Source organism: Natator depressus, chromosome 28, assembly GCF_965152275.1.
Source record: "Natator depressus isolate rNatDep1 chromosome 28, rNatDep2.hap1, whole genome shotgun sequence".
NCBI classification, from domain to species: domain Eukaryota; kingdom Metazoa; phylum Chordata; order Testudines; family Cheloniidae; genus Natator; species Natator depressus.
In genome coordinates this window covers 5,379,006-5,399,054 of record NC_134261.1, presented here as the reverse complement: position 1 = coordinate 5,399,054, position 20,049 = coordinate 5,379,006, and the positions used below count along the sequence as shown (strand labels likewise).

The following is a 20,049-nucleotide window of genomic DNA, read 5'->3' as shown; positions in this document are numbered from 1 at the left end:
CAAGGACAGATAGAAGACAACAGCCAATTTCCCAGGTCCTCAACCTTGCACACCTGCTGTCGTAGAAATCCAGAATTATACCATCTTATAGTGCACAGGGATCTGTATAATGTAAGCTCATTAATATAGTTCTCCTTCCCCTTGATATGGGAAAGATATGCACAACAAGCTTGTGCTAACCAAGCTGAGATTTTCCCCAGACACTTCACTCAAAATACACTGGTTAAGATAAAGCATCAAACAAGTTTATGAACTACAGAAAGATAAGTTTTAAGTGATTGTAAGTGATAGCAAATGGATCAAAGCAGATTACTTAGCAAATAACCAAAAACTCAAACTAAGATTAACATAATGATGGACAGAATTTGAATTAGCAATTTCTCACCTTGACTGATCATACAAGCAATCCACCAGGTTTCCATACACAAGCTAAAATTTCCTTTACCCTGGCACCAGCACTTTTCCCAGTTCAGGCTTTGTTCCTCAGGTGTTTCCAGGAGTTCTCTTGTTTGGGGAATGAGGCCAAGAGATGATTTCACACCCCACGTTATGTACCTTTTCTATATGGCAAGAACCCTTTGTTCCAAAGTCAGTTCCCAGTCCAGTTTGTGAAAAACTACAGGTACCAAAATGGAATTCAATGTCATGTGGTCTGGTGGCATGCCCTAGCATGCCCTGCTGAGTGCTAAGCTCTTGCATGGTCCATTGTGTATTGTCCTTGTTGATGATCCATCAGCACTGTCTGGCTTCTTCATTGTTGTACCTGAAAGGCTAGTTGTGGGTGTTACCCAGAATAAGCTCATTTGAAATACAGATACATAGTCAATATCCATAACTTCAGATACAAACATGATCCATACACACAAATAGGATAATCATATTCGGCAAATCATAACTTTTCCAATGACACTGCACATGATGCATCTTGCACAAAATGCATCATAATTATGTCCTAGTCATATTATAATCATACCAGTATGCTGAATATGGGGTGTAGTGTCAGATAGGGCCTAATTTCAAGGCACAGGAGTTGGGAATGGAACTTCCCCTCTTTGTGGAACAGGAAATAACCCTCCAGCCAGAGCTGGGAAAACTTCCCAGACTCCCAGTGCTGCTGTCTGAATCTACTGACATTTCATTAGACACCACCACCCCCAATCTTTGTGGCAACTGCAAACTTTATCAGTGATGATTTTATATTCTCTTCTAGGTCATTGATAAGAATGTTAAATAGTACAGGGCCAAGAACCAATCCTTGCAGGAACCCACTAGAAATAAATCCACTCAACCATGGTTCCACATTTACAACCCCAGTTTTTAATCTATTTAATGTATGCCGTGTTTATTTTGTATCATTCTAGTTTTTTAGTCAAATAATGTGCTGAATGAAGTCGTATGCCTTACAGAAGTCTAGGTATATTACATCAATATTATTAGCTGCAACCAAACTTTTGATCTCATCCAATAAGAATATCCAGATAGTTTGACAGAATCTATTTTCCCTAAACCTTTGTTCATGGGTACTAATTTTATTACTCTCCTTTAATTCTTTATTAACGAAATCCAGTATCGGCTGCTCCATTATCTTTCCCAGTATCGATGTCAGACTGACTCTCTTGTAATTAGCTTGGTCATCTCTTTTACACTTTTTAATGTTGGTACAGAATTAGCTTTATTCCAGTCTTCTGGAAATTTGCCAGTGTTCCAAGTCCTAATTAAAATCAACATTAATAGTCCACCTCACTCCTCCACCAGGTCTTTTAAAACTCTTAGATACAAGTTATCTGGACCCGCTTATTTAAACATGTCTAATTTTAATTCTCCAAATCCAGGAGAGAAATATTTATTGAAGACTTTTACCTCTTCTGCATTATTTTTGGTAATTCTGCCATTTCCATCTTGTAATTTACTACTACCATTGTTAGGATTAATATACTTTTTAAAACGTCCTTCTTATTTTCGTTCATTGGTCATTGATTTCTGATAGCTTCCCTTACCAGTTTTCTACAGTTCCGACCTTCTAACTTATATTCTTTACTGTTGACTTCCCCTTTCTTCCATATATTTTATTGGGCGAGTGTTGGGATTCCTACCAGGGAGCCACCAGCAGGGTCCAGAAACAGCCCCATCTCCTCTATCAAGTTCTGGCTAGTAGGTATGTGATAAATGTGAAGACCCTGCCTCCGTCTGTCAGCTGGGAGACACAAAGTTTCTCTCTTTCTACCTTCTGATGCCTCCTGGCTGCTCTAAGCAAGGTGGGGTGGGACTCTGTTAACATGTGCATCCTGGAGCTTCCATTTACCTGGTACTGCTCTTCCGTGAATAATGGGGTTGTGACTGGGGCAGCAGGTACTGAGTGTTGGACTCTTGCTTTTTCAGGGGCTGGTGACTTTCAAGGAGGTGGCTGTGTATTTCACCAGGGAAGAGCGGGCTCTGCTGGCTCCCTTTCAGAGAGCCCTCTACAGGGATGTCATGCAGGAGAACTATGAGACGGTGGTCTTGCTGGGTAAGGAGTCCTGTCTCCTCTGTTATTAGAAGCTGTGCAGTCTCTAAAGAACCTGAGTAGTAATAACTTTATACCTTTATTCGTCATAAAAGTTTTGATAAGTTTCCTTGCCCCTCTTTTTTTGCTTTATCTCCCAGCCATTTGAATAATTTTTGGACATGTACCTTTTTGATGCTGTCAGTCGTTTTAAAATTGCATTTAATGTATTCTTATTGGATACATTAATAACTACATTAATAACTGTAGCTTTCATGGTTTTTCCTCATTTTAAGAGGAAAATATGCCACCTTTAGAATTCTAAATTAAGTAAATAGATGTATGACTCATGCATGGCTTGTGTGACAGTCAGATGAGCTCCTCTTTTGATAGGAGAGCATATAATGTTGCCATTCAGGACCCCACAGGTGAAGGGAGAACAGAGCCATGGGAGGGTAGGAGAAGCGGGGGAGTAGATAATCTTGGGGTGCGAGGGCATGCAGGAGTAGAGCTAAAAAGCAGCAGGGAGGGAAGAGGTAGTGAGATGAGGAGGGAACAGAAGAAGCTCCCAAGGTGCCGGGAGGTGGTGCCAGCTGAGAGTAATGGGAAGAAGGGGAGGGGAGTGTGGAGGAAGGGCACCCAGGAAGTGGGCTGGGTAGGTCAGTGGGAAGGAGGAGAGGTTTGGGGATCTAGATCTTAAACCCCGAATTCCTACCCAAGCCTTGTTGCTTTACAGCCTGCACTCCAGTTTTATTTCTGTTCAGTTTCACTTCATTATAAATTTTTTCTCAAATATTACTATTTTAACTCTTGCCCTCTCTCTCCCACTCATTACCCCGTTCCCCCATATAACCTCCCCAACTCTATGCACAGCGACCCCGGCCACCGATCCTGAGTCCTTGCTGCATTCCTCCCTCCCATAGCAGGGTCGCTACCCAGGCACAAATGGGCACTTTGTTGATGATGTCAAGGGCTGGTAGTGTAGCCTGTACAATTTTTACACCTATAAGATTACATATTGGGGTACATCTTGCCCTGGTACACGGCTACTCTGTTAATTGAGAAGATGAAATTTGGTGAAACACACAGAAACTTGATTTAATACAGACAGTTATAACTGAAATCATAGGCAAGGATCAATACACATAACAACTGGACAAGATAAGTATAGTAAAGACGGTCTTGCACTGTGCGTACTTGCCAGTTATGGACACCACTGGAAACAAAGATCGAGGGGCAAGGAAGCCCATCAGAACGAAGGCCCAGATTCAGTTTACATTGTCTCGGGGACCCGACAAAATTAAAAAATGGTAACTAGGAGAGGTATTTTATCCGCTTCCTTATGGCAGTAGGATGGCTGTATACCATATCTGCTCCTTTACTCTGATTACAAGAATGTCAATAGCTGCCCCAACCCATACATGGCCTTTAGGAAGTCCATAATTAAGCATTAAGCATTAATACACATGATTTACATCACTTATTTATTAATAATTCCAATATATGAATGCAGTCCAACTGCTGAGATACTGCATAGCAATCTAATTGCTAAAGCCCGCCCCAAACTTCCTTCTTTCAGAATCCTGTGGTGTATTGCACCTGTTTGTGGTTCCTCGTTAGTCTCTCAAAATGAGGGTGCAAAATATCTAACTTGGGACTCTCTCCTTAGACCTATTCCGGGAGTAAATCCCAGACTTCAGCATAACTACTCCCACGAAGCCTCAACCTAATATAAGGCCCTTAACCGTAGAAAGCTTAATAACCCATTTATTTCTGTTCACCTCCTTGCCCCTCCACATATGTTCCAAGCTAATAAACAATACTCTGATAATGACATTTTACCTCTAGCGAGTATAAAATTGCCCACAAGACACGAGACTAGGCCATAGATCATAAAATCAGGTCAGGGTCAACAGGAGTGAGAGTTTGGAGAGAGTCTTGTCTCCCCTCTCTCCATCTGTATCAGCCACTAGCTGTCTTTCCACAAGGCTCCTTGGATCTTTGAGCCTGTCCCTCCTGAGATTGTGTGGCCTAGTTCTTGTTTCTTACATTCTCCTTTTCCAGAAGAATTAGAGGCTGTTGCTCCTGAATTTTAGTGTTTATTTCCCCAACCTTCTCCACACAGTGGGGGAGTTTAATTCTCCCTCCCATTTCACCTGGATCACTAGATTTCCTCATTCCCCAAAATGTGCTTTTGCAATGTCACAGTTCTGGGGTGCTAAGCCTTTGTCTTGCCTCCATGGTCTGCTCAAGGAATGCCCTCTCCGGTATCAGGCCTCTAGTCAGCCCCTCTCTATGGCTAGGGACCCACATGCCTCTCCTTTTTGACCAGGGTTTGAGGATTGCAGCTTGTCCTCCACTGTGTTCACTGGACTAACGTCCAGTTCCTGTGCTTTGCTTTCTCTCCAAGGGCTGTGAGCAGTGCGTGTGTGTGTGTGTGTGTGTGTGTAAAATAGAGGTTGGAATTTTGGTGATAATTCTATGATGCCAATACACACTTGAGTTTCCCTCTGTGATTGGTATTGCTATGATTATAAAGAGCAGGAGACATGAGGTGTTTTCTCATGGAGCTGTCATGGGGTGATATGAATGGGTCATTAAGGACTGGCTGGGACCAACCTAGATCAATGGAATACCTGACAGAGACAAGGGAATAATTGTCCATGGGGAGAATCTCTGCTTGGCTGAGTGAAGCATACATGGACTCATTATGTTTTTGGGAGCAGGAAGAACTGGGCTCGCAGATGCAGGGAGCTCTGCTGGAGTGAAGACAAATGGACAGGCACAGTGAAAGGAAACTATGGATCCATGACAGTGTGCCTAGTGGGGAAAAGATATAAAACAAGCAAAGGATCTAAGTGCGTATTTACCATCGCCCCCTCATCAGTCCTCATGGGAATCCCTGATCAGTTCCAAAGTGTATTAAAACCTTCCTTCAAGGCTTACCTCTTCGTTATCAGGTCATGTCAGTTTTGTTAGAGGGCCTCCCACTTTCCTGGTTCTTGTCACACAGACAGCAAGCAGCAAAAGCCCAGAAGTCCGAAGTGCAGATAATGTGATGTTTATTGGGATTAGTTTCCAAGCAAGCATATTCTGAAGACCTTCACACCAGTTGGGTTTATCTCTCTACTCCGATAGAGTCTGTTCCCCAGTGTTCCCTTCCCAGGTCTGACGCCGCAGCCTTGCCTGTGTCCCTGTTCCCCGTTCCTGTTCCCCCCCGTAACAAACATGCGGAGAGGGATAGCTCAGTGGTTTGAGCATTGGCCTGCTAAACCCAGGGTTGTGAGTTCAATCCTTGAGGGGGCCATTTAGGGATCTGGGGCAAAAATTGGGGATTGGTCCTGCTTTGAGCAGGGGGGTTGGACTAGATGACCTCCTGAGGTCCCTTCCAACCCTGATACTCTTATGATTCCAATTTCCCTTCCCTCTCCGATTTAAAATTCTCAGGTATACCTTAACCAGTCATTTTACTGAATTTTAACTAACCAATCTTAACATATTGTAACATAATTCTCTAACCAATTATATCCCACTACCCTAATTAACTTACACCTAGCAAAATTAATTATACAGCAGACAGAAACAATTAGAGAACCAGACAGATTAACAATAGAAAAGTGGTGGCCAAAAAGATAAAACAACAGAGAAATGAGGGTTTCAAAACCACAACCATTGATAAGTGATTTTTTGCCAGACAGGGTGCTATCAAACTAAGTTTTCTTTAACCATCTTATGATCTGTTTCTTTATCTGGTGGTGATGGGCACTATCTGGACAGGATCGTCTTCCTAACAACCCAATACTACCTTATTTCAGTGTGACTGGTTTAGAATCAGAATATCGGGGTTGGAAGGGACCTCAGGAGGTCATCTAGTCCAACCCCCTGCCCAGAGCAGGACCAATCCCAACTAAATCATCCCAGCCAGGGCTTTGTCAAGCCTGACCTTAAAAATAGCTAAGGAAGGAGATTCCACCACCTCCCTAGGTAACGCATTCCAGTGTTTCACCACCCTCCTAGTGAAAAAGTTTTTCCTAATATCCAACCTAAACCTCCCCCACTGCAACTTGAGACCATTACTCCTCATTCTGTCATCTGCTGCCACTGAGAATAGTCTAGATCCATCCTCTCTGGAACCCCCTTTTCAGGTAGTTGAAAGCAGCTATCAAATCCCCCCTCACTCTTCTCTTCCGCAGACTAAACAATCCCAGTTCCCTCAGCCTCTCCTCATAAGTCATGTGTTCCAGTCCCCTCATCATTTTTGTTGCCCTCCGCTGGACTCTTTCCAATTTTTCCACATCCTTCTTGTAGTGTGGGGCCCAAAACTGGACACAGTACTCCAGATGAGGCCTCACCAATGTCAAATAGAGGGGAACGATCACGTTCCTCGATCTGTTGGCAATGCCCCTACATATACATCCCAAAATGCCATTGGCCTTCTTGGCAACAAGGGCACACTGTTGACTCATATCCAGCTTCTCGTCCACTGTAACCCCTAGGTCCTTTTCCGCAGAACTGCTGCCGAGCCATTCGGTCCCTAGTCTGTGGCGGTGCACTCGATTCTTCCGTCCTAAGTGCAGGACTCTGCACTTGTCCTTGTTGAACCTCATCAGATTTCTTTTGTCCCAATCCTCCAATTTGTCTAGGGCCCTCTGTATCCTATCCCTACCCTCCAGCGTATCTACCTCTCCTCCCAGTTTAGTGTCATCTGCAAACTTGCTGAGGGTGCAATCCACACCATCCTCCAGATCATTTATGAAGATATTGAACAAAACTGGCCCCAGGAATGACCCTTGGGGCACTCCACTTGATACCAGCTGCCAACTAGACATGGAGCCATTGATCACTACCCGTTGAGCCTGACAATCTCGCCAGTTTTCTGTCTACCTTATAGTCCATTCATCCAGCCCATACTTCTTTAACTTGCTGGCAAGAATACTGTGGGAGGCCGTGTCAAAAGCTTTGCTAAAGTCAAGGAACAACACATCCACTGCTTTCCCCTCATCCACAGAACCAGTTATCTTGTCATAGAAGGCAATTAGATTAGTCAGGCATGACTTGCCCTTGGTGAATCCATGCTGACTGTTTCTGATCGCTTTCCTCTCCTCTAAGTGCTTCAGAATTGATTCCTTGAGGACCTGTTCCATGATTTTTCCAGGGACTGAGGTGAGGCTGACTGGCCTGTAGTTTCCAGTATCCGCCTTCTTCCCTTTTTTAAAGATGGGCACTACATCAGCCTTTTTCCAGTCGTCCAGGACCTCCCCCGATTGCCATGAGTTTTCAAAGATAATGGCCAATGGCTCTACAATCACATCCGCCAACTCCTTTAGGACTCTCGGATGCAGCGCATCCAGCCCCATGGACTTGTGCACGCCCAGCTTTTCTAAATAGTCCCAAACCACTTCTTTCTTCACAGAGGGCTGGTCACGTCCTCCCCATGCTGTGCTGCCCAGTGCAGCAGTCTGGGAGCTGACCTTGTTTGTGAAGACAGAGGCAAAAAAAGCCTTGAGTACATTAGCTTTTTCCACATCACTAGGTTGCCTCCCTCATTCAGTAAGGGGCCCACACTTTCCTTGACTTTCTTCTTGTTGCTAACATACCTGAAGAAACCCTTCTTGTTACTCTTAACATCTCTTGCTAGCTGCAACTCCAGGTGTGATTTGGCCCTCCTGATTTCACTCCTGCATGCCCGAGCAATATTTTTATACTCCTCCCTGGTCATTTGTCCAATCTTCCACTTCTTGTAAGCTTCTTTTTTGTGTTTAAGATCAGCAAGGATTTCACTGTTAAGCCAAGCTGGTCGCCTGCCGTATTTACTATTCTTTCTACACAGCAGGATGGTTTGTCCCTGTAACCTCAATAAGGATTCTTTAAAATACGGCCAGCTCTCCTGGACTCCTTTCCCCCTCATATTATTTTCTCAGGGGATCCTGCCCATCAGTTCCTTGAGGTTGTCAAAGTCTGCTTTTCTGAAGTTCAGGGTCCGTATTCTGCTGCTCTCCTTTCTTCCCTGTGTCAGGATCCTAAACTCAACCATCTTATGGTCACTGCCTCCCAGATTCCCATCCACTTTAGCTTCCCCTACTAATTCTTCCCGGTTTGTGAGCAGCAGGTCAAGAAGAGCTCTGCCCCTAGTTGGTTCCTCCAGCACTTGCACCAGGAAATTGTCCCCTACATTTTCCAAAAACTTCCTGGATTGTCTGTGCACTGCTGTATTGCTCTCCCAGCACATATCAGGGTGATTGAAGTCTCCCATGAGAACCAGGGCCTGCAATCTAGTAACTTCTGTTAGTTGCTGGAAGAAAGCCTCGTCCAGCTCATCCCCCTGGTCCGGTAGTATATAGCAGACTCCCACCATGACATCACCCTTGTTGCTCACACACGCTTCTAAACTTAATCCAGAGACACTCAGGTTTTTCTGCAGTTTCATACTTGAGCTCTGAGCAGTCATACTGCTCCCTTACATACAGTGCTACTCCCCCACCTTTTCTGCCCTGCCTCTCCTTCCTGAACAGTTTATATCCATCCATGACAGTACTCCAGTCATGTGAGTTATCCCACCAAGTCTCTGTTATTCCAATCACATCATAATTCCTTGACTTTGCCAGGACTTCCAGTTCTCCCTGCTTGTTTCCCAGGCTTCTGGTCAGGGCGGTGGTCCTGGAACCCCCATCCCTAGGACAGTGCATCTCATGCCTTCCAATCAGCGGAGTCTCCTTCTGTTCCCTTCCCTCAGATGTATCATCTAGTGCACTCTTCGCAGTAGCACCTGTGGAGATAACATGGAAATGGTTGCTTACCTGTATCTGCGCTGCTGGTACGTGGACGCTCCCCTTTCTTCTTCTGGAGGTCACATGCTGCCAAATTTCTTCACCGTCCTCCTGTCCCCGCAATGCAGCCTGCTCTGAATGTTCAGAATGTTGTTCCGTAGAAGCATATCCTGATGTCTGTCCAGGAAATCTTCAGTTTCTCTTATGCAACACAGGGTCGATACTTGTTTCTTCAGACCTTGAACCTTCTCTTCCAATATGGAGACCAGCTTGCACTTTGTACAGACAAAGTCACTTCTGTCCTCTGGAAGAAAGACAAACATGGCACATCCAGTGCCGGTCACAACAGCTGAACGCTCCCCATCCATATTACCTTCCTTCTACGAGCTTCGTCAGGAGTTGTAGTAACTACTTAGAGAAGCCAGCAAGATGTAAGCCTCAGTGGGCTCTCCCCGGGCGAACTCCCAGGCAAACTCCCTCTGTTAGTCTCTCTGCTGTTCGCCGCTCCCCTGGTTTGCAGCTGACTGGTTTTTTATAACAGTCAGGCCCACTCAAGGCTCACTTGGAAAGTGATGTGACGATGTGACCATACGCTTCCCAGCTTATGGCTGCCCCTGCTGCTTAGCCAAAGTCCTTAGCCTAAAAACAAGCCCTCAGACTATCTTAGTGAGAGAAGGCCCATACACAGGCAGACTGTAATTTTGATTCTTTGTTTTTATACCCCCTGTAACTAGCTAAGTGATAAAAATACACCTCAGTTCTTAAAGTATAGGCTTTACAAGCAGGGCTATATATACATATATATATTCTAACAGTGGGTTCTACCCCTTCCCCCATTTTGTGTCTGTCTTGTCTATTTAGATTGTAAATTTTTCAGGGCATGGGCCATCTACTATTCTGTGTTCGTACTTTGCCTAGCACAATGGGGACCCACTTTTAATTGGTCCTTAGGCACTAAGGTAATGAATATTGTCACGGAGTCCCTGGGTGATGCTCTGGAACTGCTCCCTATGAAGCCAGTCAGGACTCTGGTGAAGTCTCCTCTCTGTGAGCAGACTGTCTTCAGGGCAAGAAGCTCACACAGCTTCCACCTTCCTGGGTCTGACCTCAGAGCATTCAGCATCCTCTGCCCCTCCGTGCGCTTCCCACAGCGAGTCCGCCCAGGCAGGGTCCTGGGGAAGCCAGAGGGTCCTGCCCCCCAACTTCGCAGTCAGACATGACTCTTAGCCACCAGTAAAACAGAGGTTTATTAGATGTCAGGAACATGGTCTAAAACAGAGCTTGTAGGTACAGAGAACAAGACCCCTCAGATGGGTTCATTTTGGGGGGCAGTGAGCCAAACAACCATGTCTGCACTTCACTCCTCATCCCCAGCCAGCCCAAACTGACTCACCCTCCAGCTCCTCCTCCTCTGGGATTTGTCCCTTTCCCAGGACAGGGGGTCACCTGATTCCTTTGTTCTCCAACCCTTTAGCTATCACCTTGCAGGGGGGAAGGGCCCAGGCCATCGGTTGGTAGGAGACAGAGTGTCGGCCATTTATGTATACTGGCCCCTTGCTCTGCAACAATTACACTCCCTTATCCCACCACCTAGAGACTTACGAAATGCATAGGGGAAACTGAGGCACCCCTACAGTATTCAGAGGAAACATTAAGAACGGTCCCACTTTGTCACAAATATGATTTATAATAATAATGTATCTGATGAAGTGAGCTGTAGCTCACAAAAGCTTATGCTCAAATAAATTTGTGAGTCTCTAAGGTGCCACAAGTCCTCCTTTTCTTTTTGCGGATACAGACTAACACGACTGCTACTCTGAAACCTATAATAATAAATCTCCTGCCACTTTGAGCCAAGGCAGCTGGTCTTGGGATGTTACTGCTTAAAAATAAGCTGGGGTTAAAACCATGGAATATTCCTTGTGACAAGTATCCCACAAATTCCACTGACCTCCCTTGTTTTCTTTGCCTGGAGTAGGGTTTCCAGTTTCCAAACCTGATGTGATCTCGCAGCTGGAACGAGGGGAAGAGCCGTGGGTCCCAGGCCCCCACTGCTCTGAGAAAGAAGTGCTCCCGAGAGCTGCCTGCACAGGTAGGGAATTGGTTAAACCAACCCAAAAACTGTCTGTGAATACAGGAAACATTTGGGATGCCCTACAAAGACCTTGTGAGCTCTCCAAGTTCAGGAGTGTTCCCTGAAGATGTGGAATCATTAGGCAGATGTCACTCATGGCTTCCCACCTATCCTGACTGAAAACTGGCAGCAGGTCCCTCCCCGATCTCGCTTTCCCCTGAGTGTTCTGGTGAGATGCAGACCAAAACTGATCCCTTCCTCTCTCCTCTGGGGAGAGGTTTGGGGGAAATCAGCTCCTTATATGTTTGATCTCTCCTGCACATATTTTGGTTTGTTCATGCCTTTCTCTATTCCTGTCTCTGAGATTTCCTTTCTCTCCGGCACAGAGAGTGACCTATGTCTGGATTCTTTCTATCTCCCATCAGGTGATGGGATAGTGAGTGAGAATGAGGAGGAGAAACCCCAGCAGGAAGATGCTGAGCCACTAGACCCACATGGGACATTATCAGGAAGATCCAAAGGGAATGTTTCCGGGAGTTGTGCACTCCCAGAACAAGCAAAAGCCTTTGAGACTCAGCAGATGCCAGAGGAAAACTTCAGTAGCCACTCAGACCTTATTACATGCGACAGAATCAATTTGGAAGAGACATCCTACACATGCCATGAGTGTGGGAAAAGCTTCAGTGGGAGCTCAGACCTTTTCACACATCAGATAATCCACAGAAGAGAGAGACCCTACATGTGTTCTGACTGCGGGAAAAGCTTCAGTCAGAGCTATACCCTAATCAGACATTGGAGAACCCACACTGGAGAGAAACCCTACACGTGCCCTGAGTGTGGGAAAAGCTTCAATCAGAGCTCAAACCTTATCAGACATCAGAAAATCCACACAGGTGAGAAACCTTATGAATGCTCTGAATGTGGGAAATGCTTCATTCATACTTCAGCCCTCATCTCACATCAGAAAATCCACACAGGAGAGATGCCCTATGCCTGCTCTGAGTGTGGGAGAAGCTTCAATCAGAGCTCTGACTTGATCACGCATCGTAGGATCCACACAGGCGAGAGGCCCTACATGTGCTCTGTGTGCAGGAAAAGCTTCAATCAGAGCTCAATCCTTCTTAGACATCATAAAATCCACATGAGAGAGAACTATAATAAATGCCTTGACTAGGGCTGGCCAAAGATTTTTCTTTAAAAAAAAAAAAAAATCATATTTGCTAATTCCCACAGAGTGATCTTCGCACCATCTTCACCGTGGTCTCTCAGCTCCCCCAGAGGAGTTGCCTGCTTCTGCCTTTTGCAGCTCACCCTTCTTTGGGGTCAGTCCTGTGATCTTTTCTATCAACTCCTTTCCTTTTGAGTCGTAGGAGTGTGTCCCTCCAGCCAGGAATCTTCATCAGCTCCAGGTGGGGGAGAGAGGTTTGATCCCAACAAGCTACACTGAGGCAAAAACTACCCGTGCCGTACATCCACTAGGACTGTACATGGCGTTGGCAGCTCAAGTTAGTGATCTTGGTGTAAAAAGACAATTATAGTTGTAGAGCAGATACAGCCCAGGTGCAGTGGTTGGCATTAGCTTTCCCCTTGGCCTGACCTAAACTCCATTACTTTTCCTCGTCTAAACAAACCCTGAGCATCCCAGTTATACTGTTCCCCCATTTCAAAGCAATTGTTAGTCATCAGGTTCCCCCTTTGGGAACAAATTGTTTCATTCGCAGTTGCTCTGATGTTGCTTCAGGTTGTGCTGGAGAGCAGATATTTTTACCACCATTTTCGTCACTTAAAATATATTGAACTATAACAAAGACCAGGAACAGGGCAGGGATAGAGAAAAATGTCATTTCGCCCTCTGTAACAACAGAAGAAGATAGGGTAAGTCAGAGGGATTCCCTTATTCCCCATCACTATCCCAATCCCCCTGTTGTTCAGTTGGTTAGGTCAATATTTTTTCTAAAGGGCTGGGAAGAGAATTCCCTGGTAAATGACTTGGGACTAAGCAAAATACCCATGCATCTGGCTCCCAAAGCAGTTGTGACCCAGGCCCTGCAGGAGATGGCTCCTGAAGATATCTCCTTCCTAATCAGGTGCATGTTGTCTATTATTTGGGAAATGCAATCCCTAGCTAGGTAGGAATGAGAAAAATGGACATTTCTGTTCAGCTCACCCCTGGGAGATGTTGCAAATGTGTAGAAAATGAAATCCATGTTGAATGTGATAGAGCTGCAGAAAGATACCTATTGTTAATAGCTACCTGACTTTTGGTGTCTTACAGGGATTCTAAGACACAGCTGAATTTAGTCCCTAATTTAAACCCGTGCCACCAGATTAAAGAAATAAAGGTGCATTTTGGAGGGAGTTATACCTCACTATCGCTACTGGTATGTTATACGGTTGGTGAAGGATTCTACATCAGAGAAGTGTAAAATAAATCTTTCACCTTACTTGGAGTAGACAAGAACTCAGATAGAAATTGCAGGTACGAGTGGTTGATTTTCACCCCAGTGATGGACGCTATGGTGACCTGTGGCCCAGGTAAACTATTTTTAGAACGCTGCTCCCTAGTTAAGTGGCATTGATCACACTCCTAAAGGATGCCGTGATTAAACTGGGAACAACTGTCTTTTTCACCTGATTCCTTCAGAGCCATTCCATGCCTATGGATCCCAATCTGGCTTCCTTGTTGGACAAGAAGCACTTCCATGCTGAGAAAATGATGGTAGCCAATGAGGGAGTGTATCAGATTCCAAGTTCAGACTGCAGGATACATGAATGCTGAGTCCAGTCTGTGGTTTGGTCTCTTAGTTTTGCTCTTGAGTCTAACGCATTTGTATCACTTCTCCACCTCCTGCTACTGTGGAATATTAGAAAGTGTGAAAATAGAGCACAGGTGGTTTTTCTTATGATGCAACCTTCCCATGTAGTGAGAGACCCCTTCCACCCACACTTCTGGGAGACAACCCTGGGAGACATGAACTCAGAGGAATGGAAGGCTCCTAGGTTATTGTAGAATGTGACTTCATACAAAGCTCACTGGGTAGAAATGGGAATTAAGAGAAAACTGCCCAAAAGGTTTATATTTTGTAATCTTTGAATAAGTTGTTACCAACGACAATGAAATTAAACATGAAGTTAATGTAATTAGTGTAAACTTTTCAGTGTTACAATATGATTCACATTTTCTTCTCATTCTCTCCCTGCCCCCTCCTACTGTATTGGAAATGGTGGCTAATCCTGAAATTAAAACCTCACTCCAAAGGAATCAGAGTGGGGGAATAGGTGAGAGAAATAGCATGTATGAGAATAGAGACCCAGTCTGGACTGTAATTATTTCTATTTCAAATGGAATTCATTTTGATAAATTTTAAAATAAATCTGCTGTTAAGAGGAAAATTACTTGAAACAAGATGTGTAACCTTTTACCCATCCCCTACAGTGCTGATGTGTTTTTGTTTGTCTCTCCTCCGGTGGTTGATTTTTAATAAAAGAATGGTTTTGGTTTGAAAGCCATCTTCGTTCCATTAACTGAAAGCAAACAGAGCCCTGCAAAGCAATAGGCAATTTTCTTAAACCGTCACAGTGCATTGTCTCCACCAATCACAATCCCCCCCTAACATTACAAGCACTGCACTCCTGTGCGTAGCAACAAATATTCGTGGCTTTCAGCTTCAAATTGCTGCTTCAAGGTATCCCTGATCCTTATGGCCCCGCGCTCCACCCCTCTAATAGCCCTGGTCTCTGGCTGTTCAAATTCAGCCTCCAGGTGCTGAGCCTTTGTGGTCCAGCCCTGAGTGAAGCTTTCACCCTTCCCTTCACAAATAAACGGCCAAAAGCACACTCAACAGTCATTCTGCGCTTGCTCAGCCTGTTGTAGAACCGCTCCTTGCTGCTGTCAAAGTGCCCCGTGTATGGCTTCATAAGCCATGGCATTAAGGGGTAGACAGGGTCTCTTAAAATCACAGTGGACATTTTGACTTCCCTACGGTGATCTCCTGCTCCAGGAAGAAAGTCTCTGCTTCCAGCTTCCTGAACAGGCCAGTGTTCCGAAAGATGAATGCGTCATGCACCTTACCGGGTCAGCCTGCATTAATGTCCGTAAAATGCCCACGGTGATCCACAAATGCCTGGAGAACCATAGAGAAGTACCCCTTCTGGTAAATGTACTCCGTGACTAGGTGGTCTGGTGCCAGAATTGGAATATGTGTGTCATCTATCTCCCTCCGCAGTTAGGGAAGCCCATTTGTGCGAAGCCATCCACAATGTCGCGCACATTGCCCAGAGTCACAGTCTTTCAGAGCAGGATGCAATTAATGGTCCTGCACACTTTTGTCAACACATGTCCATCGGTCGACTTTCCCACCTCAAACTGATCAGCAACCGATTGGTAGCAGTCTGGAATAGCCAGCTTCCACAGTGCAATTGCCACGCACTTCTCCAATAACAGGGCAGCTCTCATTCTCGTGTCCTTGTGCTGCAGGGTTGGGGCGAGCTCATCACAGAGTCCCATGAATGTGGCTTTCCCCATCCAAAAGCAACCACTGCTCGTCATCCCAGATGTGCATGACGATGTGGTCCCACCACTCAGTGCTTGTTTCCTGAGCCCAAAAGCGGCGTTCCACTGTGGTCAGCACCTCTGTGAATGCCACAAGCAATCTCATGTCACAGCTAGTACGTAGGGTGAGATCAATGTCGAACTCCTCTTGCCTTTGTAGTTTAAGGAATCACTCCACTGCCACTCATGATGTGTCTGTAAGAGGGAGCAGCATATTGGTCAACAGTGCGGGATCCATTCCTGCTGCCCGAAGAGGCAGAGCGCGCAGTACACCAACCATTGAAAGATGGCGCCAAATGTGGACGGAAGCACAGGGATTGGTGGGATGGGAAGCAAGGCATCACGGGGCATTGGGACAGGTCCCGGGATGCCCCGTGACCCCCTCCACCTTCCCACAACTCTTAGCGGCAGAAGAGGAAGAGATGCTCAGTGGGACAGCTGCCTAGAGTGCACTGCTCCAAATACCGCAGCAAGTGCCGCAAGTGTGAACACACTATTGTGCAGGCAGCTGACAGTGTGAACACACAACAGCGGTTTCCCTTCAGCGCTCTCTGAGCAGCACTGTAACTCCTGGTGCTGTAACTCTGCCAGTGTAGACACAGCCTCAGAGAGACAGGCTGCCAGGATCCCAGGACTGATCCCCTCTGGGGAATGAAGCACGTCGACAGGCTATGCAGCCTTCGCTCGTCTCCTGTACCTGTAAACCCTGCTAGCCCACTGCAGGGTGACTAGGATCACTGCAGAACGATCAAGCTTTGGGAGCTAATATTCTTCCTCCCGCTCTCCAGGTGCCGATGCTGATCCATTGGGGTTTAACAGAGTCACACGTGGGGTGACTGGGGTGATGGCCCCACGAAGGGGGTTAGCTCTCTCTCCTGCCTGAAGTGAGGCCATAGCAGCTCCCACAAGGGGCCTACATCCCCCTTACTGAGATAGGAATTATCTCTAGGTGTTTCATGCCTCAGGTCTCCCTCTGCACCCAGAGGTGTCAGAAATCTCCCAGTCCAGGTCAGTGACAGAAGGCAGGGGGTCACCCCCCGATCTGAAGCATAGCAGAGCATTTCCCTGGGGAGCTGAGTATGACCTGGCTCCAGAGGGGCAGCGAGCTGGTGCTGCTGTCACTGTGCAGGAAACAAACGGACTCCAAACTCCATGGGATTAAAATCTCATTTGGGGGCAGAGGAGGAGGGGACCGATTTATGATTTTTGAATGGATTGAGTTGGTGAAACTACATCCAAACCCTAATCCTCACCCCCGACCTTCTGCCAGCCTGTAATCCCCCTAACCCCATTACTGGGATCAGGGAGCTCCTTGATGGGGAATAGGGAGGGAGCAGCTTGTATCTCATGCAGCCCTAATGCTGGGGTGAGGAGCCTGGTGGAGAGGGACGGTGCCCAGCTCCTGTGTGAACTGCTCCATGGACACCCCATTTACCACCCATTTCTCCAATAATCCACCTAATAACCCTCTTCCCCCCAAATCCCCCTTGGCTTCCATAATCCCCCTCACAGCTCTATTTTCCCTGACTCGCTGTGCCCCCATACCCCTCCTCCCATACCCTCAATATGCCCCCAAATGTCCTCACACCCACAGAGTATCGGCCATGCTCTGTACCCAGGCAGCCAGTCCGCATTCACACCTGCCCTCTGCGGGAATCACACACCCGTATCCCACCAGGTGCTTTTCTCACAGCCACATCCTCCTAGGCAGCGATGGGGGGGACAGCAGCACCTCCCCCAGGGCCACCAGCAGTGGTTGGGCCCTGCCTCCCTCTGGAGACACACAAGCTGGAAGAGAAGGCAGCCAGTGAGTTCCCCACCTTCCTGGGGGCAGTGAAATCGGGCTTCAGCTCTGGGATGGCCAGTGGCCAGCTCCAGCCATGGGGCTTCAGGCTCCTTTCCCAGGCTGTGCAGTGGTGGGCTCTGGCCCAGAGCTCACCCTACAACTCCCATGGCTTCTGCTGCCTCCCCCAGGGCCCCATCGCCCCTGGCCCCTGCTGCCTCCATATCCACCTCCCCCATCCAGGACTTAATTTGTCCCCGGGCTTGCCAGGGCTGAATAAATCTGCTGCTGTGAAAGTGATATTTGTCTGTTTCTTAATATCACTTTTCACGGCAGATTTAGTAGCTAGCAAGTCTTTAAAAAACAACAACAACAAAAGCAAAAGAAACAACAAGAGAAAAGACAAGACCATGCAAAGCACCCTTAGTTTTGTTTCTATTCTATTTACGTCCAGTAAAGAATCGCAACAACTGTACATCATTTTTATTATGCCAAAAAAGAAAAAATCCCACATAAATAAATTACAATGATTTGGACATGACTATCTGCATATTTATTTTTCCTAAAGTTAATTAAGTATTTTGGGGGAAATTGTCAGTGCCAGCAAGAGTTGGTGACCACTCTGATATATTTATTAACAGTCCTTCCCCCACCTGATTGCTTAGATATCAAGTGAATAAACAGGAAGTGGCCTGCTGGGTAAATTACCCCCAATAGTTAATGCCTACACAGCATCAGAATCACACACAGAGCATGTCTAGTAACTGCTGGCCCCTGCTTCCATAGGCACCAACTTCCCCCAGCGCCAGTGAGTGCTCGTGCCCTCCCACGCCTGGCCCCACCCCTGCCCCACTTCCAACCCCTTCCCCAAAGTCCCCTCCCAACTCCACCCCCAACCAGCCCCTATTGGCCCCCCCCCCCAAAATCCCTGCCCTGGCCCTGCCTCCTCCCCTGAGCATGCCACGTTCCCCCACCTCCTCGCTCCCTCTCAGTGCTTGCCACGTGAAACAGCTGTTTTGTGGCGGAAAGCGCTGGGAGCCAGGGGGAAAAAGAGGGCACACGGTGTTAGGATATAAATATTCAGGCCTGTCTGTAAAGGCCTATACTCTTAAGAATTTAGGTGTATTCTTATCACTTGGCTAGTTAGAGGTATAAAAGAAAGAATCAAAATCACAGTCTTCCAGTGTAAGGGCCTTCTCTTCCTGTGACAGTCTGAGGCCCTGTTCTTAGGGCTAAGCAACAGAGGCAGCCATAAGCTGGGAAGCGACCAGTTACCTCCTCACATTCCAAACTAGTCACATTGAAGTAAGGTGCTATAGGGCTGTTAGGAATACAATCCTGTCCTGATAATGCCTATCACCTCCAGAGAAAGGGAAGTGTCTAGAAAACGTAAAAGGAAACTTAGTTTAATAGCATCCTGTCTGGCAAGAACTCACTTATCAATAGCTGGGATGTGGCAATTTTTCAACAAAAAAACTTCGAAAACAGACTCCAACGAGAGACTGCTGAATTGGAATTAATTTGCAAATTGGATACAATTAACTTAGGCTTGAATAGAGACTGGGAGCGGTTGAGTCATTACACAAAGTAAAAGTATTTCCCCTTGTTTATTCCCCCCCCTCCCCGCTATTCCTCAGACATTCTTGTTAACTGCTGGAAATGGCCCACCTGAATTATCACTACAAAGGGTTTTCTCCCCCCTCCCCACTCTCCTGCTGGTAATAGCTCATCTTAAGTGATCACTCTCCTTACAGTGTGCATGATAAACACCCATTTTTTCATGTTCTGTGTGTATATAAATCTCCCCACTGTATTTTCCACTGAATGCATCCGATGAAGTGAGCTGTAGCTCACGAAAGCTTACGCTCAAATAAATTGCTTAGTCTCTAAGGTGCCACAAGTCCTCCTTTTCTTTTTGCGAATACAGACTAACACGGCTGCTACTCTGAAACCTGTCACTTTGCTATTGTTGTTCTGTATCATCTCTGTCTGGTTCTGTGATTGTTCCTGTCTGCTGTATAATTAATTTTGCTGGGTGTAAACTAATTAAGGTGGTGGGATATAATTGGTTACATAATCATGTTACAATATGTTAGGATTGGTTAGTTAAATTTCAGGAAAATGATTGGTTAAGGTAGAGCTAAGCAGAACTCAGGTTTACTATATAGTCTGCAGTCGATCAGGAAGTGGGTGGGTGTGTGGGTGGGAAATGGGAACAGGGGTGCGGAAATTGGAATCATGTTTGGCTAAGGGCAGGAATGGGAACAGGGACACAGGTGTAAGGCTCTGTGGTGTCAGAGCTGGGAAGGGGGACACTAAGGAAGGAAACTGGAATCATGCTTGCTGGAAGTTCACCCCAATAAACATCGAATTGTTTGCACCTTTGGACTT

At 46.2% G+C, this 20,049-nt stretch overlaps 1 protein-coding gene across 8 annotated transcripts in view; it reads left to right on the top strand.

The window, feature by feature from the left end:
- LOC141978983 (zinc finger protein 565-like) overlaps nt 1-14,824 on the top strand; it is a 72,233-nt gene extending 57,409 nt beyond the window's left edge. For 3 of the 8 annotated variants that reach the window (XM_074941428.1, XM_074941426.1, XM_074941427.1), the window contains 4 exons: nt 488-622; nt 2,380-2,506; nt 11,228-11,341; nt 11,710-14,823. In XM_074941428.1, the coding sequence (XP_074797529.1) occupies nt 530-622; nt 2,380-2,506; nt 11,228-11,341; nt 11,710-12,497 (1,122 nt within the window). In that variant the 5' untranslated portion in view covers nt 488-529 and the 3' untranslated portion in view covers nt 12,498-14,823. Of the gene's footprint in view, nt 1-487; nt 623-2,379; nt 2,507-11,227; nt 11,342-11,709 lie in introns of all 8 variants that reach the window. The other 5 variants (XM_074941429.1, XM_074941430.1, XM_074941423.1 and 2 more) reach the window with 4 other exon arrangements.
- The last annotated feature ends 5,225 nt before the right edge of the window (nt 14,825-20,049 follow it).